Source organism: Stenella coeruleoalba, assembly GCF_951394435.1.
Source record: "Stenella coeruleoalba genome assembly, chromosome: 4".
NCBI lineage: Eukaryota > Metazoa > Chordata > Mammalia > Artiodactyla > Delphinidae > Stenella > Stenella coeruleoalba.
Window position 1 is genome coordinate 109,853,845 of NC_137149.1, and position 27,285 is coordinate 109,881,129.

At 37.4% G+C, this 27,285-nt stretch overlaps 1 protein-coding gene across 5 annotated transcripts in view; it reads right to left on the bottom strand.

The window, feature by feature from the left end:
• The window catches only part of LIN54 (lin-54 DREAM MuvB core complex component), a 76,214-nt gene that overhangs the window by 3,617 nt on the left and 45,312 nt on the right, over nt 1-27,285 (bottom strand). For all 5 annotated transcript variants that reach the window (XM_079920591.1, XM_079920588.1, XM_079920592.1 and 2 more), the window contains 8 exons: nt 14,979-15,195; nt 9,969-10,042; nt 9,404-9,601; nt 7,919-8,010; nt 7,037-7,108; nt 5,936-6,038; nt 5,639-5,776; nt 1,913-2,115 (listed from right to left, as the gene is read on the bottom strand). In XM_079920591.1, the coding sequence (XP_079776717.1) occupies nt 1,913-2,115; nt 5,639-5,776; nt 5,936-6,038; nt 7,037-7,108; nt 7,919-8,010; nt 9,404-9,601; nt 9,969-10,042; nt 14,979-15,195 (1,097 nt within the window). The remainder of the gene's footprint in view (nt 1-1,912; nt 2,116-5,638; nt 5,777-5,935; nt 6,039-7,036; nt 7,109-7,918; nt 8,011-9,403; nt 9,602-9,968; nt 10,043-14,978; nt 15,196-27,285) is intronic.

The following is a 27,285-nucleotide window of genomic DNA, read 5'->3' on the forward strand; positions in this document are numbered from 1 at the left end:
AAGACCTGAACTATTGAGTGTTAAAGCAGAGGAATCCATCCCGAGGCTAGTTATATGTAGCCAAGTCGTAGAGCCTAAGAAACAAAACCAGGTAACCTAATCTAACCAGTAACTCAACAACCTGTAAGTAAGCAGTCACTGATAGAAGGAAACTGCAAAACAAAATGAATGAAGTCTGGGACTTCCCTGGTGGCACAGTGGTTAAGAATCTGCCTGCCAATGCAGGGGACAAGGGTTCGATCCCTGGTCCGGGAAGATCCCACATGCTGCGGAGCAGCTAAGCCCAAGAGCCACAACTACTGAGCCCACGTGCCTAGAGCCCGTGCTCTGCAACAAAAAGAAGCCACCACCATGAGAAGCCCGCGACGCAACGAAGAGTAGCCCCCGCTCGCCGCAACTGGAGAAAGCCTGTGCGCAGCAACAAAGACCCAACGCAGCCAAAAATAAATAAATAAATAAATTTTAAAACAAGAACAACAACAAAATGAATGAAGTCTGAACTTAAGGCCCACTATGACAAGATAGGGTGACAGGATTTAGGCTGCTATACATTTGTATAGAAATCTTTAAAATATAAAAAGCATTTTAAATTAGAAAATATAATATTAAAATATTACAATAAAGTTAATATTACAATAATATTGAAAAAGTAATTAATAGTGTATAACAGTAGCACTCATTATATAGTATCTGGAAACTACAGGAAAGAAAATGGAAAAAAAAAATCAAATTTTTGCCACTCAAAGGCAAAAGCTTGTTAATACGCTAGTAGGACTTCTTTAATACAGTTTTTTTATACTTAGTTTTGATAACAGTGCATAATTTTGTGTTCTTTCACACTTCATAATAACAGATATCTTCCCAAGTTGAAAAATTAATTGTAAATATTTTAGTGTAGCAATATCTTTACTCTCCTCATAGAGATTAGACTTAATAACCTAAGGTTTACTGAAAGCAGATGACCAGAAAGGACCCTTTGTGATACCCCTCATTAAGGTGTCTGTCCATTTCCACTTCATTCAATCAAGAACTTTTTGCTGATTATACTCCAGTTACAAGAAAGAGTTCTTTAGAACTAATATCTGAAATATTTTGTACAAAAGCCTTACTTTTGTAAGTTTTATAAGTTGGATCTTATTTCAACTTTGGCATTTTAAATGAAATACCATTTTCAAGGCTCATTCCACTTAATAATTCCTCAGATTAACCTCTAACAAACTCTCTAATACAAATTCAAGTCAGCATGCTATGTGCAATGGGCCCTGCCGAGCTGTGCTTTACTCCTCAGAGCCACGTGAAAAGGGTGATGTGAAGGATAAGAAAACCGAGGTAAGGCCCAGAGAGGTGAAGTGCTTGGCAAAATCACAAATTACAACAGAGCACAGACAGGATTTAAACTCAGGTCGGCCTGACTGTAAAGCTCCAGCTTTCCTACTCCAGAGCTCAGCAGTCTAGGGAAATAAGGAGGTACAATAACACAGTGTGTGACAGGCTCTCCAACAGGGTGGGGAAAGTGCCACATGGGCACGGGAAGGTAAGAAGGTAAGAATGTGAAAAAATGTGCATAACAACACAACCAGTAAGAGGTATAAAAATTTTGGTTTTCTTCAAGGTTTGTCAAATTATTCAAATTTTTGTCAAATTATTCAAATTTCCCTCATCTTATTAGGGAGAAATCCAATTAAATTAAGCACAGTGACCTAATACACTACTGTGCATTTTAGAACTGTACGATATATCTGACAGTGATTTTTCTGTTACTTTTAAATTCCTTTACAAGTAATTAAAGATAGAAAATGCAAAAGTCAGGTGTGCAACAACCAAAAGTATGAGCCCAATTTTGCCCCAAAAAAGAAACTTCACCAAAAATGAATATATCATACTATAAAAAGATATTCAAATATTGACTTACTTTCCTCCTCCGCTATTCAAAGCTGGTGTTGGCCTAGTAAGCAAGTCCGAAATCTGAGAGGATAACTTAGTCTTTGCTGCTGTTTGTTGCTGTACCCTTACTTCGGCTGCATCTGCCAAGTGCATCAATGTCTTTCTTTCTGGGCTTTCTTCAAAATTCTTACAGCCAATACATTTGCATATTGAGGAACACATTATTTTTGCCTAAAAGATTTACAAAAGAAAAGCTTCCAAATCAAAACCAAAAGACATCACTATAGTAGACTCCACAATCAAGTCAATAGGTGACAGAGTTAGCTGGTCAACTGACATAGATAAAATGGAAACATCTCTTGTGACAAACACCAAAGGGGCCAGCTATGCATGTGCATAGGTCCAGTATTCTTGGCCACTCTGAAAGTGGCTATACTATGTTTGTTTGAGGCCTTCCACGCCAATTTTCCCCCACTATAGATTTTCCTCCTGATATGAATAACAAATGTTCTTTTATTAAAAAATGAGTGATACAATATTCAAAAATAAGGGTCATTCAGAATCCAGCCACCTCAATCAAATCACCATTAACATGTTGGTGACCTCCCACTTATGCAAACACACACACAGTATCATATCAAAGGAATTTCACAGACACTATTTTTATTATGAATACCTCCCCCTCCCTAAATAAATCCCCTGTCCAGAGTCCCCAAACCCTTCAACAGTCCGTATTAAACCAGTGTGTCCTTTCATGTAAAGATATATAAACTATATGTATATTTATGAAAAACACAGGCTTTATGTACATATATTAACTCACCAATACAGAAGTCTTTCTTTTTTTTTGTTTGTTTTACATAATCATATACCCACTTTTCTGCATCTTCCTTTTCTCACACTATACTTCATGAAATCCCTCCCTCCAAGTCATCTGGCATAGGCTGAATTCATCCTGTTTAATGACTGGCTATTAATCCCTGGTATGGATGTGCCACATTTTATTTGGGCATTCACTTCTCTACTGATGGTCATTTGTTTTGTTTCCAGTTCTTGAGTTCCACAAACAATGCATAAAAACATTTTTTTGTATATATTACGCTTTTATTTCTATGAGCTAGGTTTCTAGAATTGGGCTCACTGCTCAAAGGGTACATGTATTTTAATTTTAATAGATGTGGCCAGATTGTTTTTTCAAAAGGCTGTAACACCTCACATCTCATTAGCAATGGATAAAGGAAGCCTTTCCTACATTCCCTCCAACAATGTATACTATAGCTCTTTTTAATAAAGTGAGATCTCGTTCTTTAATTTACATTTCCCAGACTCCTAGTAAATTTTAGTATCTTTTGTTGGCTACTTTTTCTTGAGCAAACCCACATCAATTTAAATAAATAAACAAGCCTACTGTCCTTCCTCTCGACAGTAAGATAAATGGATCATATTATGAACACACCTACCCTGCTCCTTTTTTACAATACACTAATAAATTCCATTTACCAAAGGAAAAAAAAAATGGATATACCTTTTGAGTTAACCGGCTTATTTACCGGGAGCCAGTCTGGGATCCAACTGAAGCAATACATAATAAGTATCTAATGGTGAAGAGATAAAATTCCTAACCTCCGGGGGAAGAAGACATACTGATAATGGTAATTTGGATTAAGTTTTAAGAATTATAAGAAAGGTACTAATAATGTCTAATAGGAACTCAGGAGGGAGAAATTACAAATACAAGTCATCCATTTAGCATTGCTAATTCAACTTCTCTTGTAGCCAAAAAAAAAAAAAAAAAAAAAGAGGGAGGGGGGAAAAGGTCACAAGAAAAGTCACAATCACTTAAATAATGTGGACAGTCACTCATTCAATCAACAAACCCTGAAAGGCGTGTGAAAGGGACATCAATGTCTTATCCAGATGCAGACCAACTGGACCAAAAAAGCCAAGTCAGTTCAAAAGATGAACAACACAAACTGTCAGACAACATCATAAGTAATTCACAGTGAGCCAACTGGCCACTGCTAGTCAGAGTTCACTGTATTCCAAGTTTTTCCATTGCTTGGTCTTTTAGAACAACATGTTAGTTATTAGACATTGTTTATGTCCTGAATGTCAAGGATTTTATCAAAATAGATAGAGCAGCTTTCTCTCTTCTAACATATTTCAACCAGTCCACTGCCTTTTCTACTTCTATTAGTTCACAGAATTGTCAACCAGTTCAATTATTTAGTTCATGTATGTCTGAATTTCATATGCTTAGCATGTATTGATTGTTCAATGCCATATGCAAGAAAGGCTTTCTTTGCCCTTCTGACCCAGCTTTATAACAGTTTCCATTTTCTCTTTTTTGTGTGTGGAATTGGTTTTATAGCTTACATGCTTACATATTCATGACAATTTTTGTATGATACGGTCTGTGAACAGAAGCCACCTATCTCATCAGGTGTGCAAACAAGAGTCAGTCTTTCCCAATGTGAATGAAAAACTGGCTTGTTGGACTCTGCGACACTGTTTAAGAGACTTTCAAAAATAATCTTGATTATGTGCAATTTTCACTCCTACTGACTTTAGGACTAACAAAATGTTGCTTTACTGTAGTTTTTGAGAGGAGTATTTGACCTCTGAAATATGTAAATTAAGAATTCACTACAGAGAGAATACAGTACACAAAATCTTTACTACGACACACCTGGTATGGGGGTGGGGCACTGGGCTGCAGGTACGCGCTCCTAGAGCAGAGCACACCTGGCCAAGGGAGAGTGCAGTACTTGCTGGTATTACTTTACCAGGCCAGGCCTTTGGCCAAAACTAAAATAAGGTTTCCCTCTGCATATGAAATCTGAACGAATGAAAATATAACAGATGAGAAGAGCCAACTGCCGTAGGAATGAGTTTCGGACGCACCAAGAAACCAATTGTAGTAACCTTGGATTAATCTTGGGTATGACTAGATTGCTTTCTTTAAGCTTTGAAAATAAAAATAACAAACTATATAGTACTTTGTCTGAAACAAGTGGATCATTTACACGGCATCTATCAAAGCAGAGTTTCAATATACATTTTCCAGAAAAGATGCTGCCTGACCCATAAATAAAAACAGCCAGTTGAGTGGGATGATTAGATGGTAAAATGGATGCAGTCACCTCACAGTAGCCAATAACCTCATCCAGCAATTACATATTCCTCCTTACCTATTTTTATGCTCACAAGGCAAACCTTCTAACATAATTTAATTTTCCACAGAGCAGTGTTCTTCAACAGGGCACTACTAGCATTTGGAACAAGATAAGACTATACTCTCAGGACTGCACCCTGAAATGCAGGCTATTATCCGTATATATTTCCGAAAAGTCTGTAGGGGAGAAACTGGGTAGTAATACCCCTCAGTGGAGAACCACTACTACAGAGTGTCCAGTCCACTTTGATGTTATTGTTATTGAAAATCAACAAACTGGTGCTGTGGTTTGCATACTTTCAGGTACAATGACCACGAAGTTATGAGCTGGTAACTCTGCTAATGAGACCCCAAGCTGTAATGACAAAACAAAGGTACTGTTACTCTGAAGCCCTGCTTGGGAGGCGAGAAGGTAGGTCTTCCTCAAATTAGGGCCCTTGGGCTGACTTTTCAAACTGCAATATTTTCAAACTGCAATTGCAAAGTAATTTCCCAGTTTACAAGTAAATTTTTTTTGTATGCACTTTCTGAAGTTATTTTCAAAAGATGGTTAGATTATTTTTCCCAACCTCAACTCACCTCATAGCATTCACAGTAGTTTTTAAGACATCCTGATCGTTTGCAATTACATCCTTTGCTGTGACGTCGATCTGATTCTCCCTCCTTTCCTTTCCCTATCTTGGGCTTAAAAGCTTCTGGATTTCTGTCAAGGCATGCCTATCAAAACAGATCAAATATCAAGTGATGTTAAATCACAGTAGATTAAACTTAAATTCTGCAAAGGGAATTAATTTTCTTCATAAAATACTTGAGCTCAACAAAAAAACAGGTGAAATTGTAAACTTTTGTCAGTTAAATGAAACAAGAAATAATCACCTTTATTGCTTTTTGCCTTTCATTTTCATGTTCCAAGTTATTATAACAATTAGTACAATTGCAGTTGTTGCAAAATTCACCATTTGCAAAGCAATCACAGTATCTGGAATATAAAAATCATTGTAAGTCATATAAAAAAGTCATTTTTAAGAGAAACAAAACTAGAAATTATCATTATATATGCAGTAAAGCATTTTAGAAATGTATTCAGAGCCACCAACTTATAGAGTTAACAACAGGTACTGACAAGGCCCAAAAGTAAAGTCACCAGCTCCTAGAATTTTGGTTTAGAAACTTAGTTCCAGTAGTAACAGCTGTCAACACAAGAGCTATGTGATTTTTATGCACCCCAAAAGTAAGTTATTTCAAAATCACAAAAAGGAAAAACATGGGCTATATTCTATTATATTAGTGGAACCTGCTCACGTGAACTACTGTCACGTTTCTTTGGATTCTAAACCCCCATAAGACCACTGCTTTTTATTTAACTGTTTCACGTCAAATCTCTTCAGTACTAACAAGCAAATTAATCAACAAGTTAAAAAAAACTACTCAGAGTATCATCTCATTTAAGAGACCAAATATAAAGGTCCTAAATAAGATCACATTTATTAGTAAGGACAGAGATCATGTCTGTCTCATGCAGCTGGATCCCTAAGCCCTACTCCAGTGCCTCATCTGTAGTAAAGACTCTAAAATTATTTCCTTCTGAATAAATGAAAGAGTCTTTTTACACTGTCGTATGTGTTCATTCACTCATATGTTTAATTACTTAGACTTATGAAATTGGTCTGTTAAGAATTTTTAGTTAACTCCACTTATTTTTTATTTTTATTTTTTTTGTGGTACGCAGGCCTCTTACTGTTGTGGCCTCTCCCGTTGTGGAGCACAGGCTCCGGACGCACAGGCTCAGCGGCCATGGCTCACGGCCCCAGCCGCTCCACGGCATGTGGGATCTTCCCGGACCAGGGCATGAACCCGCGTCCCCTGCATCGGCAGGCGGACTCTCAACCACTGCGCCACCAGGGAAGCCCAACTCCACTTACTTTTAAAAGCATTTTCAGTTATATCAAATGAGGAAACAGCAGCAAAAGGACTTACAATTTCAAACACAGCGATTTTGTACAATTACAAGGCTTTCTGGGCCGACTGGCAGACTCTGATGGCATTATGCTACACAGACACAAACAAAAAGATATACAGTTTAATCAATTAAAGGTAACTATTTAAACTGAGAAAAGTCTCTAATCTGTAAATTCCTCCTAAAATAAAGCTTTAACAAATGTACCCATCTCTAATAAAAGTTTATGTTGTTCCATTTACATTAAGTTGAAAAGCAAGCTGTACCATGAAAAGAAAGGTAGAGAGCCAAGATATGGATTAAAAAAAAAGAAAAGGAAGTTATCAATAGTTTCTGAAGAACATTCCACAAAATATACTCTTTCTTCTAAGAGCACTAAAGTTGAAATCTCTAAACTCTTTGGGATTCAATTATGAAAGGTAGTAAGTAGAAAAGGGTGTGTGAAGTTGGAATTTAGGAGGGGAGAGGAGAGGTAGACTGGTTCCATGTAATTAACTAAAGCACTGCTTCTCAATACTGCAAAGGCAGCAATTGACAGATTAAAAAACAAATAAGCAAAAGAAAAAGCAAAGACCTAAATAACAATTTAAAAACTAGTTAATATCATTTTTAAAACATATTAAGGAGGAGACAGAGAAAAAGAGAAAAGAGAGAGAAAATAACAAATCACCTGTACCAGAACTGGTGAATCGGAGTAAAAGATAATTTGGGAGTTCTCTGACTATTCCTGCAACTTTTCTGTTTAAAGTATTTCAAAATAAAAAGTACCGCAGAGGCACACTCACATGGCTTTGAGGGGAAAAAAATTAAATACATGTATTTTGAAATATATATGTATATTTGATGTTGCATTTAACCTGATCAAACAACTTAACTTACATATATTCAAATAACTCACTCACCCATTGAATGGAAGCCTTGCTTGGGTCTGGATACCAGGTGTTCCGGTAAAGTTAGAGTTGCTTGCTATAGACACATAGGAAGACTGCTGTAGCTACATATAAAGAAAGGTAATTTCAGACCATATTTACAAAAATAGACAATACTCCTAAATATAATGATCGGTAAGAAGCACAAATTCATCTATTAAAATAGGAAAAACAGAACGGAGAATTTCATACAAACATACTCACTACACCTCATAGAGCTCTTCTAAAGACCCAAAACTAATACCAGAGGTAAAAACAATGTGGACATTTTAAAGTACTACATGGCATAAATGTAAGAAATTCTTTCACAGGATATCAGAATTAGGAAATTCCAGATGAATGTCCTGAAAGTACTGTAGTAAAATTTGTATTGGCTAGAAAAATGCAATGTGTCTACTTGTAAATAAAATAAATAAAATGTGATCATTTATCACAAGTTATAGAGAATGAGAAGTTACATACGTAATAATTAAGTTTCTATTTTACACTGATTTCTAAACATAAGAAAAGAGATGCTAATGATAAAAATACTGAACACTAATTTTTTCAATCAGTAGCCACATAACATACTCCAAAGTACACTTCTTTAAAGTACACAGGTTTCTGTCTCTCTTATAATCTTGAGTAGATCAACTCAACAGCTTAGAATATGGTGCTAATTAATTTGCTAGATTTTTACATGAAAAAGAAAACAACTTCTACCTTCTTCCTAGAAAGCAGCACTCCTAACCCAAGCCAGCCAATTGGATAATATGTGGCTTTGATTCCAAAGATAACCAGATGTCATCTAAAGATGACCAGATCTGGACAGATCACTACCGATATGTCACCTGGAAGTGCATCTCACAGTCTATTTTCCAAGAACAGGTGAGCGGCATCGTATTCATAATGTGAGGAGGAACTCCATTACAGTCACAGCGCTTTCTAAACTCACTGGGACTCTGCTGATTTTTTTTTTTTTTTTTTTGCGGTACACGGGCCTCTCACTGTTGTGGCCTCTCCCGTTGCGGAGCACAGGCTCCGGACGCGCAGGCTCAGCGGCCATGGCTCACGGGCCCAGCCGCTCCGCGGCATGTGGGATCTTCCTGGACCGGGGCACAAACCCGCGTCCCCTGCATCGGCAGGCAGACTCTCAACCACTGCGCCACCAGGGAAGCCCGGGACTCTGCTGATTTTAACTCAACGTATTTTCTCTTATATCTACATGATCTTGCCCTCCTACCAAACTGTTCTCAGCTCCAAATTGCCTGACTTGTATACTTGACTTGTGCTGTATATTTCTAAATACTAAAGATATATAAAAATAAACTCAGAAGTTTTCATTAACAATTCAAGGTTTTGGAAACAGTCTAAACACTGAGTTAGATGTTTTTGAATAGTTTTAGAATGTGATAATGCTAGACATCTTAGACCCAATTAAACTTTTTGAAATGCGATGACTTAATTTTTTGCCCATACCTGAGTCACATACTGAGCAGGAAGCACCGCATAGCCTACATTCCCTGTTCCTGGAGCCGGTGCCAGCACAGTGCCTGGTGGCAGGTTCGTGAGGTTTGGCTGGATTTGTGGCAGTGGCGTGGCAGGCATGATAAGCCGCTGCTGTGGCTGGCTGGTGGTGACTATTTGGGAAGTTGGATTGATTGGTTTCGGAACAACCTAAAAAGAAAGGAAGTATGTCAATGACCACGAAAATAAATTTCACAGTTTCTCAATTCAGTATAAATCTCTTAAACGTAGGGGATTAAGAGGTCCAAACTATTATGTATAAATAAGCTACAAAGATATACTGTGCAACACAGGGAATATAACCAATATTTTACAGTAGTTATAAATGGAGTGTAAACTTTAAAAATTGTGAAACACTATATTGTACACCTGTAACTTATATAATATTGTCCATCAACTATACTTCAATAAAAATAAATAAATAAATAAATCTCTTAAACGTAAATCTTAACTTTCAATTTTAAAAGTAAATTGTCTGTTTGGGAGAGACTGAGAGAAGAAGTGATGTGATACTCACTTGTTTGACAGTCTGCGCTGAGACAAGTGGCACTGACATCCGCACTGGGGTGGTATTAACGACCACTGGCTTTGCTTTGTAAAAAGGAGGGAGGAAAAGGACAGTTTGTTTACAGAAAATAGTATTTAAAACATTTAAGATACTTAGTTCCCTCAGGATATCCTCATGAGACAGCTTAAAGAATTCCACTGGTTTCCTATTTGGAGGAATCTTTAATCAAGACAGTTACTTTCAAAATTCTTTAACCCATCTAACTAGGGAACTTATATCTAAGGTAGCTATAGTCTATCCACTTTATGAGAGAATGTCTGTCATTTAAGATATTCTACTGAAAATACTTCAATCTGTATTCAGATGCTTTATATATTCACTACTAAATCCAGTGAGATGAAATGATGCATAAATTAAAAACTGCCATTCAGGAACTTGGGTAACAATGCTGTTCTATACTATTTCTAATTCTGTGTACAATTCATTATTTACAGAGTACTACTAAAAGGCAGCATAGCAGCAAGGTTAAGAATATAGTCTCCTTAATTCAACTATACTTCAATAAAAAGTAAACTAAAAAAAAAAAGAATGTAGTCTCCTAAATCATAAGACCCTGGGGGTTCAAATCCCAATTCTGCTGCTTTCTAACTACTTAAATTCTCTTTGCCTGTATCCCCATCTGCAATATAGGGATAGTATCTCCCTTACAGGGTAAGAGAAATAAATATGTTAATTCATGAAAATTTACTACAACAGTGCTCAACAGATAGTAAGTGTTCAATAAACGTTAGTTCCCATTACTGTTATTGTTCTTGTTGTTATTACAACCATTACTGCTACATAAATGTCACTGTAGACAGTGTTCCAGGGAAACTATAGTACAAGACACCTGCTCAAAGAGACTACATTCAAGTAGAGCAGATTAGATGAGTATCCAAATAAAATAAACATTATTAAAAAAAAAAAAGAGAAAGCACTGTGGGAGAGCAAAGGAGACAGAACATACATCTGACTGGCAGGGGCTGGGAACGGGGAAAGCTGCATAGAGGACAGTGTCTGAGACAGTCCTGACCAATGGTCAGGCTGCAGAGCGGGCATACAGACTGGAGGAGGGCAGTTCACACAGAGGCAGAGCAAGAGAAGTGGAGGCTTGATGCTGGGCACTTCACAAAGTGCTACGGGAACAGACCGGTTTGGCTGGAACCTAGGGTTAAAGTAGGCAAGCACTGGCAAAAAAAAACAAGGCAGACTGTGGCTGTTTTGTTGAAGGCCTTGAATGTAAGGGTAGACATCTGTATATTTAATCTGTATTATTAATTCAGCAGGCAATGAGAAGTTTCTGAGGACTGTGATGTCCGGAAACATCATTGGAATGGCACAAAAAGAAACTGTACGCGGCAGCAGTATGTAAAATAGAACAGAGCTGCAAGAAACAAAGAAAGTTAGAAGAGTACAAAACATGAGAGTCTAATCTGCGGTGATGGCACTGGGAATGGAAAGGAGAGAACAGCTGCAAGAGACAGGGTGGAGGTGAAAGGACGGCAGGAACCGTAGGTACAAGGGAAAAAAAATCGGTTATCATGGAGCTTTCAAGTGAATGGGAAAATGACAGCTATTAGAATTTAAAATTCAAGGATGAGTTGATCTAAAGGGAAGATGAAACCTGACATGCAGAAATACAGTGATGAAGTTCAGGAAACAGGTTGGTACTAGACCTGTATGTTTGGATCAAAAGAAGTACCATTTCTAATACTGCCTACTGCCACTTCCTCAGTCTAAAGGAGGGATTTAAGAAGACTGAAAGGACATCCCTTCGGGTCTTATTTATGCAAAAGGCCTAGAGCCTGCTATGAAAGAGAGAGGTTGAGATAACGGGATCTAAACTGCTGTGAACACTGAATCAAACAAACTGTTCTGAACAATAAAAGAAAAAGAACAGACTTCCTTGGATAGAAAGACTGTTAATAATGTTAACAATTTTTTTTTTTTTACTTCTGGTGGGGATGGAAGGGTTGATGGCTGAAGACGAGAAGTTGAGAGCCCTGGAAGAACATTAGAGAGAGGGTACTCAGATCTAAAAGGGAGCAGGCCCTGGCAGCAAGGTGACAAACTAGGGAGAAGTGGGTAGGTGGGAAGGTGGGAGACCTCCAGAAGGAGCGTATGATCAGTGGTGGTGATCGCATATCTCTGAATATACTAAAAACTACTAAACTGTACTGTATTTAACAAGGGTGAATTTTATGGTAGATGAGAACTGTATCTCAATAAAGTTGCTATACAAAAAGAGTGTATGACCATGAATTACAGGAGCAGTGCCATGCCATCTGATACCCGATTTGAAATTGTTTCCTGTTCTGTTTTGATTATAATAACCACTGTAGCAATACTATAAGGAATTAAAAGCCTGAATTCGTGCTTGGGACACCGAAGAGAGGACACCCTATACCACTTTGTTCCTTGACAAGGCAATGACAGTCACTGTTTCACGAGCACACAAGCAGCAATTCTGAAGTAACTGCACAGCTAGAGAAATGCAGGAACTTCCTGGTGGTCTGTGAAATGACGGGGAAGGAGTGTGTGTCCTGCCTTTATCCACATCCCATGGGAGACTTGGATGATTCTCATAAGGATAGGACAGGGAAGTGTCCACACGCACGCACGCACGCACACAGAGCTAGAAAACTGGGGAATTCTGGGTTTACATTAGCTTGGCATACGCATGCTGCGTTTTAACTGAAATCTGGGGAATGCAGAAAACAGAAAACGTCGTGGTCAGAAAAAAGAACAGTATAAAATATACATGGGAAGGGGGTCATACTTATATAACTACGTCAATAGTCTGGATTTCTCCTCAACTTTTTTTTTTTAAACTGGGGCATAGTTGCTTCCTCCTCAACTTTTGAGCATGGTCCCACATTACCACTACTGCAGTTTTCATAGATGCTGGCATAATCTTTAATTTTTTTGGTCTTTAATAGCAATTCTGAACAATCCTTTCAGAACAGTCTCCTTTGAAACTTTAGAAACCATACCTGCAAGTGTTTGAGGGTTTTTAATTTCTTAAATTGATTTCCTCCCTAACCAAGATTGTAGATTATATTCTAAAGAGATTAACCAAGCAATCTTCTGGGTCCTTTTACTGTGCTACCTGCCATCCAGCCAGTAATTAATATGGTGGAACGTTTGAATACTGGTGTTTGTATGGCTTTGATGGGAAAATGTACAAGATGAGCCCAATTCCCTTTGGCATTTAAGTAAATCCCTCATAGGGAATTAAGCCTTTAGAAAAACACATCAATACATTTTATGAACTACAGCAACTATTCAGTGTATCTCTAAAGAAGATTGTAAATTTAACTCATTATTCCTATGAAATAATATATTTTACATATACCCAGATCTTTTGTGGGATAGGAGAGCAAGACAAAAATAGGGAAATATGGGTGGATATGAGGGAAATAGCATGGGTGGCATATGTATGTGAGCAGGTGGGAAGAGAGAATATACAGAGGGAGGTGGAGAAGCCAGAGAGACAGAGGGGAGAACAGAGAGGGAAAGTGAAGGAAAGCAAAAAAGGAAGCAGCAGGGAAGCAGGAGAGGGGTGAGGGATTGCTAGGAGGCAAAGAGAACAGCGAAGTAGAGAGAAGCAGAAAGACAGACATAAGGTTGGAAAAGAAGGAAACGGTAAATACACTAGAATTATGAAATGTCCAACCCACTCCTCCACTCTTCCTGGATCTTCAGCTTCCTCTTCTACTCATACCAAACGCTTATGCTTGATAATGAGTAAATCAGTGCTAACGTTATGCTGGAAATGGATACTCAGCATTTGTGTGTATACACATAAAATATAACCAACTATATCTAATGACTGCTTTATATCATTATGATATATAAGCAAATTGGACTTGTAGCACTTAGTAGCACTTGCTAAGTACTGAGAGAATATACACTTGACTTCCTCAGTCAGCAGTACATGCAAATTTCATTTTTCCTCTCATTAAGAACACTGTAATAAAAGATTTCCTTTCAAAATCAGTTTAAAGAGGGAATAGAAAATATAATTACTATTTTACATAATTATGTCTAATTTTAATAGAATACACACTAAAATACTGTTTCCCTCACGCACCCTCCATTTTCTCCCATCAGTAATTTAAAATCCAAGATTTTTCTTCCACTTTCCCTTAGATGAACTAGCTATCAGCAATGGACAGCTCCAACCCTCTGATTCCTTAACAAAACTGAAGGCGCAAACAAATGGTCTTTAATTCATCTATTTACATCCAGCAAACAATAGGTCATTCACTTGCCACGTCATTTTGACATTGACAGAATATGCAGTAGTCTTCCAAGGAAAAAAATTAGGCCCCAGATATAAACTGTCCTCATCCTTTCACAGTTTCAATTTTTTAACAAGTAGATAAATATGGAGAAAGGTTATGTGTTTGAGTCTGTGTATGTATATCAGGTGGCTGGAAGGATTAAACACAAACAAAGTAGGACTACAAACAGGAATACTTTTCAGGAAAAATACCAATGAGTAAAATAAAAACATTTTAACTGATTTTCATTAGCAATTACAGATTCAAAATAAGTAAAGGATGAAAGTTCATACTTATCATTTATACCTTGCCTACTGGTCATTTCAACTGACCCCCAAACCTTGTGTAGTTTAGACGGCTTTGTAGTTTAGAAAATAAGATAAATCATTTGGTTCCATTTAAACTATCCCACTGGCATAATGTAGGCTTTTAAACCAGCAATAAAATGGCTACCCACAAATTGATGACTAAGTATGATTATCTGGTATTACAGCACACTGTATATCAGTTTCTAGCAGAACAAAATACTATAGTTATATACAACTGGGATTCTATTTCACTGCCTTCTGCAACAGCTGCTGATTCATACTCAGCTGAAATGCCATACTTAATCAGGATTTCAGCAAGAAAAGGACCAATTTCTATAATAATGTTCAAAGCATTAATTATTGTTTTTAAAAAAATGGTTACTAACCTTGCTGAAGAGGCTGAGTGTTTGTACTGGGATTCTGACTAACTGGCTGGGTTGAGCTACTGGCTGTTGTGGCAGTAACAAGTCGGACATAATGAAACTTGCTTCCAGGCACTTGAATCTGCTGGACATTGGGAGCAGTTGCCAGAGGAATAATTGTCTTAAATTGTGATGTGCTCACTCCTCCAACAGTGATGGTCTGCACAGCTGATTTCACTGCCTAGTGAACAATACAACATGGCTCTCATTAATCTGCGATTTTATTTTCCTACTTCATTTTTACTCATGACAATTGCTCAAGTAAAAAAGTATGTTCCTGAATTTCATCAAAAGCTGTTGAAAGGAACAACCTGTTCAAAGAGAAATGAATAGTAATAAATATAGGAGTGAAACCAAAATTAATGAGTTCTACCATCCCTAGTAGTTAACTTCCTTGACAGTCCAGGTCAGATGACTTGCTATGAAGAAACTATTACTTAAATTGCAAAAACTCACACAGTTTTGTTAACATCAGTTAAAATTTATAAGAAAAAGGTTATTTTAAAACTTTCAGTATTAAGCCTCATATTCAGAAAGAAAGGACACAGATATTTGGTTTTACTGCTATCCACCAAATTAACTACGGCAAATTTCATTTTCACATGTCCTAAAAGAGGAAGAAACCCCAAAGAAAAGCCCTCATTAAGTCTAGCCAATTCTGAAAGGCTTATAATATTCCACAGATACAAATGTACCCACTAACCTATGGGGAGAAGGCCAAATTCAATCCAAAATTACCACTGTTTTGGTTGTCTAGGGAAACTAATTTTGGATTCAGATCTAATTCAGATCTGACTCAATATAATCATTTTAATCATTTTTAATCCTTTCCTTCAGTCCAACAAAAAGCAATGTGACTTCCCAGAAAGCTAAATGAAACATCAAAAGCAGAACAGAACAAAAGCCTTTTAAGATGTCTCCAATTGATGTTTAACCAATGTACGACAGACTGTCATACAAAGCAAAGATCCAGACAGGATTCTCTAATTAGTTCTATGGTATTATTTTATAAATAATTACACGACTACCTATTCTTCAAAAAGCCCTCATGCCAAAAGACAGGTGACATGACTGAGGAAACCTATATTCATTATATGGATGATAATTTATAAAAGAATAATTCTGAAGAATTTGAACATTTTCATAAAAGTACAGGGGAAAAAAGGAAGAATGTCATTTGTTTGGAAACTCTATAGATAATACTCAAAGTAGATTACTTCAGCATAAAATAATTCATACATTATCAGTAGGCAGAGGCACCACAGAACAGATTTTAAATAAAGATAAGAGATAACAGCTGTGATGGTGAGTTAAATGAAAACATAAAACTTGAAAAGGGATAAAATGTGTATATATGGAAGCTACTGAAAAATCAAGCAACCTATGAGTCAGATGCGTACAATGGTACAAGAGACATTGTCCTTGGTCTATCGACTCAAAATGAAAAAAGAATACTATTTTAAGAAACAAGGTAGGAGAAGGGGGGTGGATAAACTAGGAGTTTACACACTACTATATATAAAATAAACAACAAAGACCTACCGTATAGCACAGAGAACTATATTCAATATCTTATAATAACTTATAATGGAAAAGGATCTGAAAAAGAATATATATATGTATAACTGACTCACTTTGCTGTACACTTGAAACTAACAACATTATAAATCAACTATACTTCAGTTGAAAATTTTCTTTAATAAGAAAAACATTATATTTAAAAAAAAGAAACAAGATGCCTCAGACGTAATAGTTAAATTTACTGGGTACCTAACACATACAGAGGACATTGCTTTTGAAACCTCTAAGATTATCTGATTTAAATCTAGCAACCAAATTATGAGCTAGGTACAGCATGGTACAAGAACCAGGGCTGGTTTAGTTAAGTTTGCACAGTATACCCTTTTTCCAACTCTACGTTCAACATTTCTTTTTTGTTTGTTTGTTTTTGGCCATGCTGTGCGGCTTGCGGGATCTTAGTTCCCCAACCAGGGATCCAACCCAAGCCACGGCAGTGAAAGAGCAGAGCCCTAACCATCGGACCGCCAGGGAATTCCCTCAACTTTTCTGTATCCTAAACTTCAAGCTACAACTCTTACAAGCTGTAAATAACCGGCTCTTTTAAAGATTCTTTTTCTGATGTGAACCTTTTTTCTTTTAAGTCTTTATTGAATTTGTTACAATATTGCTTCTGTTTTATGTTTTGGTTTTTTGGCTGCCAGGCATGTGGGATATTAGCTCCCTGACCAGGGAGCGAACCCACACTCTCAGCATTGGAAGGCGAAGTCTTAACCACTGGACCGCCAGGGCTCTTTTAGAACAAAACCAGATCTGACTATATTTTTTATCAGTATACGTCTATTTACATCTAACATAGTTAATTAACTATTTGGATTTAAATCTACCGTTGTACTGTTTCCTATTTGAACCACCTGTCCTCTTCTGTTCCTTTTTCTCTCCTTTTTTGCCTGCGTTAGTGTCAAATGTTTCATTATTTCATTTCCTCTGTGGTAGCTTGTTATTTATACATTATGTTACTATTATAGTAGTTGCCCTAGAGATTACAATGTTCAATGTAGGAATTAAATTAGTACTTTACACATCACCAAGACAATAAAAGAACCATAGAACGTTAACATCATTTATTCTTGCCCCATCTTTGTGCTACCATTAAGTATTCTTTAATTCTCCATATAGTTTAAACTCTATAAGACATTCATTTAGATATACCCACAAATTTACCCTTTCTGTCCTTTCTATATCCTTTCTGTGCTTCCATTTGGGATCATTTTTCTTCTGCCTAAAGAACGCACTTTGGATTTTCTTAAGTGCAGGTCTGCTAATGAGAAATTCTCTACACTTTGGTTCTCAAAAAATGTCTAATCCTTTTTTATAATCTCTCTTTTGCTTGATAAAGTCATCTACTGAATTCTTAATCTCAGTTTTCAGTTTGAAAATATACACCTGATTCCTTTTTATAGTTTCTAATTCTCTGCTGAAGTTCTTCATCTTGTTAAATAAATTTCTGAATATATTAATCTTATTTAAAAAGCAAATCTGATAACTCCACTACTTATACCTCTCCGTTTTGAATAATTTGGTCTGGTTGCCTGATATGCCTAATGATTTCTGACTAAGTGCCAGACTTCGTTTGTGGAAAATTAAGTAAATAACTTGAGGCTTAGAATGATTTTATATTTCTCCAGAAAGCATTCACTTTGGCTTCTGGCAGGCAGTTAAGAGTAGGGGCAGATTACCCTAAACCAATAACAAACTGAGCTGATTAGAAGCTGAGCTTCAATCTTTGGGAGGCCTTGTCCATTTCTGGTTCACTCCTCCCCCAACCAAGACTCCAGTATCTACCAGGCTTCCTCCTCCTTGTTGGCGCCTGAACCCAAAGTTTTGTCTACAAGGTCTATAAGACTGACAGGTCTGCTCAGCTCCCCAACTTTCTGGGACCACTTTCTGCTCATCTTCTCAGTCTCTCAGCCACAACTTACAAATCAGCAAATGCCCTAAGGGGAAGGGTCACACTGAACACCAGGCAACTTCTCTAGGCTTCCCGTGACTTCAGGATGGTGGCCTATAATGTCCTGGCTCCCCTGGTAGGTCTCAAAAACCTTCAAACAAATTTTTTAATTAAATTTTATTTTTCTTTTTAGTTGTTCTTGGTGGGACACTTGGTCATCAACAAGCTAGTTCTGTATAGCAAAAACAGAAAATCCAGCTGAGTTTTAATCTAGGTTCCAGCATTTCCCAATTGAGTGACCTTGTGCAAGTAACTTAGCTTCTCTGTGCCTAAGTTGCCTCATTTGACAATGTTAAAATGGCACCTTTCTCATAGGATTGTTATAAGGATTAAATGAGTTAAATTATATACGGTGCAAATAATAACTCATCACGTATTATAATGCTCAATAAGTGTGTATCATTATCATTATGCCCATTATAGATGGAGAAACTGAAGCTCAGAGAGATTTAGTAACTTCCCCAAGTTCACACAGCTAAAAGTAGCAGAGCCTGGATTTGAACCAGAGCCAATTCCAAAGCCCATTTTCTTAAGACACTGTAATGCCTCCAACTGTAGACAGTTAATGAACAGTTACTAAATGACTGAATATAAGTAAATAGCATTTAGTCCTCAAGAACTCTGTTAAAAACTAAAGTTGCACATCTGGCTCTAAGAAACATGAAAGTATTTTTTTAATCGGTTAGTATACTGAATAGAAGTATAAATAGCATTTTTTTAAACTTTAAAATAATTTTAGATTTCACAAGAAGTTGCAAAACTAATACAATGTTCCCATGTACACTTTCCCCAAAAGAAAAACATCTCACATAACCATAGGACATTATCAAAAACAGTAAATTGACATTTAGTATAATACTATTAACTAAACCACACAACAGACCTTATTCAGATTTTACCAGTTTTTATACAGACTTTTTTTTGGATGTACACTAAAGACTGTATAAGTTCATGTAACCTACATCACCATCAAGATACAAAATTGTTCCATCACCACAAAGAAACTCTCTTGCACTTCCCTTTATAATTATAACCCTAACTCTTGGCAACCACTGATTACAATGCATTTTTTAACACCTAAAATACTAAGTAACATATAAAAGCTACCAACTTTGTAAAAGACAAAAGCATTTGAATACTACACTTAACCGCTTTGAGAATTCACAAGTTGGTACCTTACTTGAAGTAAAGTAGCCTGAGAAACTCCATGTGAATGCCTCTCTGAACATACCACATTACCAGAAAAACAGTTCATGTACATTCAAGAGAAATATTCAGTTATTGCTATTTCCTGATTTACACCCTTGACAGCTGGGTTAAAAAGCAAATATCTTAATTTAAATTCAAAATAGCTACATTTAACATGTATTGGTAATTGTCCAGAAAAACGTGGACTTGAAAGATTTTTTTAAAAATCTGTACTATTTCCTAAGCCATTTCTATTTACACATTTATGTCATAATTATATACAGGAATAAATTTCTTTATTATTTTCCAATTAGCAAATACCAGAAGTCCTTGCTTAATTGAAGATTTACCTAAAAAATTTTTTTAATTAATTTTTTTTTTTTTTGGTAATTTTTTTTAAAAAAAGGGAAAAATAGAACACTCTTCCTGTTCTGTAAATGAGGATTCCTATTTGGTGAAGTTGGAGATTGACAGACAGCTCAACCAATATCCAAACACTGAATTTGTGGGATTCCATATAAATATGTTTGCTTTTTTTGGGGGGGTTGGGAGTACACTTTGAAATTTGGTTCTGTTTGTAAACACAGCCTAGACATCATTGTTTGGACATATGAGCTTTGGTTCCAGTTTGTCTCAATCTTGTATGTATTCTGGCGAGCAACCTAACACTTCTTTATATTTTGTCTCTATTTGTATGGAGAGAATATTACCACTAAATGAAATTCACATACTGCTTTAGGACACCTGCACAAATTTTGCTGTTCTGAACAGACATTAAGTTGTTATTTGTTTAATCTACTAGAAAATCATATGCTGGCTGGGTAGCATTTACTATAGTGCGTTTGTTTCATTAAACAGAAGCTCTTCAAAATCAGATATTACATGAAACAACCTACTTCTGTCACATTAATTATGAAACCCTGAGGTAAACAAAGTTAGGTCTTTGCTATGGGAATTCTTAGAGTCTTTAAAATGCTAATGAGCATGACAAAACTCCTAGATGGGTATGGTACAGGGTGTTTCCCAAACTTACTTAACAATAGCTTTTTGGGGAGAAAACGATTCTCTCTCTTTTTTTTTAATGTGAATGTAATATATTGGTGCAAGAGAAAGTATCATGTAATGACACCTGACAGGAAAGAGTTTTTCACAGAAGTTGTGCTAAAGAATGGTAGAAGTACAATGAATCCTAAGTACCCTGCACCTTGAAAGTCATATTGGTGAAATCTCTTAAAGTTGCAATTCATATGCATTTCTACATAGAATATGACTTAAGACTAGGTTTTAGAGCTAAGTAACTGGTCACTCATTTCTGCATAATTTCATAAGAGGATCTGATGTTTTTCTTTTTTATTGAAATATAGTTGACATATTATATTAGTTTTAGGTGTACAACATTATGACCTGATATGTATATATTGCAAACTGATTACCACAATAAGTTTAGTTAACATCCATCACTGCACATAATTATAAATTTTTTTCTTGTGATGAGAACTTTTAAGATCTACTCTCTTAGCAACTTCCAAATATATAATACAACCTTATCTATAGTCACCATGCTGTACACTACATCCCCAGAACTTATTTATCTTATGACTGGAAGTTTGTACCTTTTGACCACCTTCACTCTTTTCGACCAAACACCCTGCCTCTGGCAACCACCAATCTGTTCTCTGTATCTATGAGTTCTTCCTTTTTTTTTTTTTTTGGATTCCATATATAAATGAGATCACACAGTATTTGTCTTTCTCTGTCTGACTTATTTCACTTAGCATAATGCCCTCGAGGTTCATCCACGTTGTCACAAATGTCAGGACTTCATTCTTCTTTATGGCTGAATAATATTCCACTGTATATATGTCTATGTCTGTGTGTTGTGTGTATCACATTTTCTTTATCCATTCATCTGTAGATAGACACTTAGGTTGTTTCCATGTCTTGACTACTGTAAATATTGCAGCTTTGAACACTGGGGTGCATGTATCTTTCCAAATTAGTGTTTTCATTTTTTCCGGATAGATATCCAGGAGTGAAATTGCTGGGTGATATGATAGTTCTATTTTTAGTTTTTTTAAGCAACTTTACACTGTTTTCCATAGTGGCTACACCAAGTTACATTCCCACCAACAGTGCACCAAGGTTCCCTTTTCTCCACATCCTTGCCAACACTTGCTATTTCTTCCTCTTTTTGGTAATAGTCATTCTAACTGGTGTGAGATGATATCTCATTGTGGTTTTGATTTGTATTTTCCTGATGGTTAGTGATGTTCAGCACTTTTTCATGTGCCTGTTGGCCATTTGTATGTCTTCTGTGGAAAAATGTCTATTCAGTTCCTCTGCCCATTTTTGGATCAGGTTATTTTTTAATTGAGTTGTATATGTTCTTTATATGTTTTGAATTTTAACCCCTTATAAGATATGTGATTTGCAAATAATTTCTCCCATTCTGTAGGCTGCCTTTTCATTTTGTTGATGGTTTCCTTTGCTATAGAGACACTTTTTAGTTTGATGTAGTCCCACCTATTTTTGCTTTTGTTGCCTTTGCTTTTGGTGTCAAATCCAAAAAGTCACTGCCAAAACCAATGTCAAGGAGCTTACCTCCTACGTTTTCTTCTAGGAGTTTTATAGTTTCAGGTCTTACATTCAAGTCTTTAATCCATTTTGAGTTAATTTTTGTGTATGGTATAAGATAGTGGTTCAGTTTCATTATCTGCATGTGGCTGTCTGGTCTTCCCAACACCCACTGTATATTCTTGGCTCCTTTGTTGCAAATTAATTGATCACATATGTGTGGGTTTATCTCTGGGCTCTCTATTCTGTTCCATTGATCAATTTATCTTTGTTTATACCAATACCACACTGTTTTGATTACTATAGTTTTGCAATATAGTTTGAAATCAGGAATTTATAGGGTTCCATCTTAATATGCTTTTAAAAAAAATCTGTGACAGAATGTTTATAGACCTTAACTTCATGGAAAAACTATGTTTATATTATCCTAATTCCCAAACTTTAGGTTACTAAAATAAATAAACCTACCAAGAATCAAATTAGAAAGTTTTAAAATGCTTTCAAGCTAAAAGAGACAAATGAGAAAAGATAAATATATGTGACTAAAGACAGAGTCAAACCTTGAGATGGGCACCAGAACTTTCAACACTGATTTACTGACTGGTGAAATAATATGAAATAGGGTAAGGTATTCATTTGCAAATTTTTCATGGATATTAACTTAACTTATGTTTTATTCATAGTCATGAGTTATAGTGACAAAGATAAGTAATTTTAAAGTGATGTGTTAGTATCTATGGAAGAATTCAAGAAAAGGGTCAAATGACCATATCCGGCAAGTTTAGACAATGTGCTCTATAAGGCATCAGCCTTAAAAAAGTCAGAAACCAGGGAATTTCTTGGCAGTCCAGTGGTTAGGACTCCGCACTTCCACTGCAGGGGGCACGTGTTCAATCTGTGGTGGGGGAACTAAGATCCCGCAAGCCGTGCAGCATGGCCAAAACAAACAAACAAACAAAAATCAAATCAGAAACCAGCCCTACTAAGGATTAAAATGTACTATCAAAATAGGGTAAATCAAAAAATATGGGATTAGCCTAGGAACAGAGTGCTAAAGATCAAAGGAATAGATAAAAGGACCCATATATTGGAAAAGTTCATGATGAAATCTGGCATCAATGGAGAATGAGAGTTATTTAATAAATGGTATGGATTAGCCATTTAGTCTGACGAAAAAAAAGCTGAATCCCTGTAACTCATTCCTTGTAACAAATTCCAAATAGGTCAAAGATTTAACCTAAAAAATAAGGCCAATACTGGCATAAAGCCAGACATATAAACCAATAAAACAGAATAGAGTCCAGAAATAAACATGTGCATACCTGGTCAAATGATTTTCAGCAAGGGTGCCAAGACCATTCAATGTGGAAAAGACAGTCTTCTTAACAAATGGTGCTGGGAAAACTGGATAACGACATGCAAAAGAATGATGCTGGAGCCTTTCCCAACATCATATACAAAAAACAACTCAAAAGGGATCCATAACCTAATTGTAAGACCTAAAACTAGAAAACTCTTAGAAGACAACACAGGGCAGAAGCTTCACAATATTGCATTTGGCAATGACTTATTAGATGATGCCAAAGGCACAGGCAAGAAAAGAAAACACAGACAAATCGGACTTCCTAAAAATTTTTAAACTTTGGGTCTCAAAAGATACTGTCAACAGAGTAAAATGGTAACTCACAGAATAGGAGAAATTTGCAAATCATATATCTGATGAGGGATTAAGTTCCAGAATATATAGGGAACTTCTAGAACTCAAACAAATCAATTCAAAAATGGGCCAAGAATTTGAATAGACAATTCTCCAAAGAAGATATACAATGACCAATAAATACATGAAAAGATACTCAAACATCACTAATCATTAGTGAAATGCAAATGAAAACTCCAATGATGTACCACCTCACATCCATTAGGATGGCTACTATCAGAAACAGTGTTGTATCCTTTTTAAAAATTGAAGTATAGTTGATTTGAAATGTGTTGGTTTCAGGTGTACAGCAAAGTAATTCAGTTATAATATAATATAATATGAATTGATTCTTTTTCAGATTCTTTTCCATTACAGGTTATTACAAGATATTGAATATAGTTCCCTGTGCAGTATAGTAGGACCTTGTTGTTTATCTATTTTATATATAGTAGTGTGTACCTGTTAATTCCAAACTCCTACTTTATCCCTCCCCCTCCTTTCCCCTTTGGTAACCATATGTTTGCTTTCTGTCTGTGAGTCTATTTCTAATTTGGAAATAAGTTCATTTGTATCATTTTTTTTAGATTCCACATATAAGCAATATCACATGGTATTTGTCTTTCTCTGTCTGACTTGCAGTTAATGTGATAGTCTCTAGGTTCATGCAAGTTGCTGCAAGTGGCATTGTTTCGTTCCTTTTTATGGCTGAGTGGTATTCCACTATACATATGTGCCACATCTTTTTAATCCATTCATCTGTTGATGGACACTTAGGTTGCTTCTCTGTCTTGGCTATTGTAAATAGTGTTGTTATGAACATTGGGGTGCAGAGACACATTTATCTTGGAGCTTAGTTCACAATTTAAACTCCTGACCTTCAGCTTTGATGGTGGACAGAATGTATCAGTTCTCCTGATTACGGAGAAGAAGAAAGCAACACCAGGACTGAAGCATCTAAACCCGAGCACAGTGAGAGGGCGGGGTGGGGGAGTGCTCCATGGGTGATGTTTGTGCCATCAGTTTGGAGAATCAACACCCTCATTTTCCAGTGGAGGAAACTGAGGTTCAGAGGTTAGGCCATCACATCAACTTTGCACAGCTAGAGAGGGATGGACTTCGACATGAACCCAGTCTTAGGTTATCCAGAGTCCTTGCAGAGGGCACTGTGACCTTGCTCAGCTGGAGAAGAGTTCCATAGAGGAAGGTGGACTTGCCTTTGACCGGAGCCTGACTTCAATCAGTGCTGGGCACTTTTCCCTTCATAACATGGTCCCTGGTGACCCTGAGCTCCAGCTGATGGACCCCTCTGGCCACCTCTCTCTCTGCAGGGCTTCGGGCTGGGACTCCAGCTGAAAGTGAAGGTTGAAGGACACGTGTCCAACCCTGAATGTCACCACATGCTGACCCCTGGGGCAGGAATAAGGAGTAACTTGCCAAGGTCATGTGTGGGCAGTGGCTGAACTTAAGTCCAACAGAGGACTTTGTGAATCCATGTCCTCCCCTTGAGGTTGGCAACGGCTGGTTTCTCCTTCTTCGGACCCACGCATCCGTGCAAATACCAGACTCTTCTAATAGGTAAGGGAGAACCAGGAGCCAGGTCATCACAGCTGCAGGAACCAAAAGGATGCGAATCCACTGACCTCCTCGTGTCCAGCTGAGCACACATTCAGAGACGGAGCACCCTGCTGAAGTCACGCGGGCAGAACCAGAATCGGAACCCAGACTGCCTGCCTCCCAGCCTGGGGCCTTTGGGCCACATGGCCTTTGGGGTTATCCTTGAAGAGGCTGGCTTTTCTTTCTCTTTCCTGCAAGAAGCTGGCAGGAATCTTTCAAGCCAGCAATCCTGAGTCTTCATCTGATCGCTCTGCCCACAGAGGTATTTTGGTCAGATCAATTTAAATGGGGTGAAATTCAATGGCATGGGAGTGAATTGCACAAAAACAGAAACACTTTAGTCCCTTGGATAACTTTTAAGAATGGAAAAGATTAAAAAGCTTTAGAACTACGTGTTCTAACCAAAAGCATGGGTCTTTTGAAACAGATATCTAGAATGGCCAAACTGCAGCCCAATGTATAAATACAATAATATAGTAATACAGTAATAGTAATCATATAGTAGTAATACTGTAGTAACAATGATAGGTAATACTAATAATAGTAAGATAGTAGTTTGAGAATTTACCATGTACCAGGTGCCCTGCTACGTGGGTACCCTGCAGGCACAGGGTCTCATTTAATTCTTGCCCCGGCTGTACCATCTGGGCATGGTCATTATTCCCATTTTAGGGGTGGAAGGAACTGAGGTTCAGAGAGGTGGATTCCTTGTCCAAGGTCACACAGCGAAGTGAAGAGCTGAGATTGCAATCCAGGGACACCTGCCTCCGAGACAACCTGAGACGATTTTGCAAAGGTCACTGGACTCGGGGCAATGCTCCCTCCAGTGCCCCCAAAGCAAAAGGCGACCTCAGGATTTGGAAGAGGTGGGGTCTCTTCCCCCAGTGCACAAGGAAAACCTCCCTCCGGCCCCGCCCACCAGACCCAGGGCCGCAGAGCCTCCCTCCACCGGGAAGGTGGCTGGGATCAGAGTCTCCGGGTTGGGCTCCCTCCGTCCTTTACAGCGCCCCCTGTCGGCCCCTTTGAGCGTCTCCGGGGTCCGTGCGTGGCGGGCTGTGCGCGGGCGCGCCCTCCAGCGTCGGCGGGCAGGAATGCACCGCATGGCGCCACGACCTGCAGGTGGACGCGCACCTGGGGCCGCAGCATCCAGATGCGAATTCCCTAACCTAACCTCACAGCGCTGCCTTCTCCCACCATGTATGCGCCTCTTTCCCTCCCCTCTTTCTTTCCTGTTCTGCCCTTTCCCACCACTCCCCATAATCTAATTAAATCAATGGAAGTTTCTCCAGGAAAAGGCACAAAAGCATATAGAATTCAGCCTGCAATTTCAGGATTTCATAGGCCCCCCTTTATCTCATCCGTAAATGCTCTCACTGAGTATCTTAGCAGAGCTTCTTGGATGTAACAAAAGAACCAGGGCATTTTCAATACTGCTATTTCCCACCCCCCGTCAAAGTCCAGTTTCAATAAATAAATGGAGAATAGACAAAAAGAAAAAGAAAAACAGTGTTGGCAAGGATATGAAGAATATGAACCCTTGTGCATTATTGATGGGAATGTAAAACAGTACAGCCATTGTGGAAAACGGTATGGTGGTTCTTCAAAAAATTAAATATTATAGCATTACCATATGATCCAGAAATTCAGCTTGTGGGTATACATTCAAA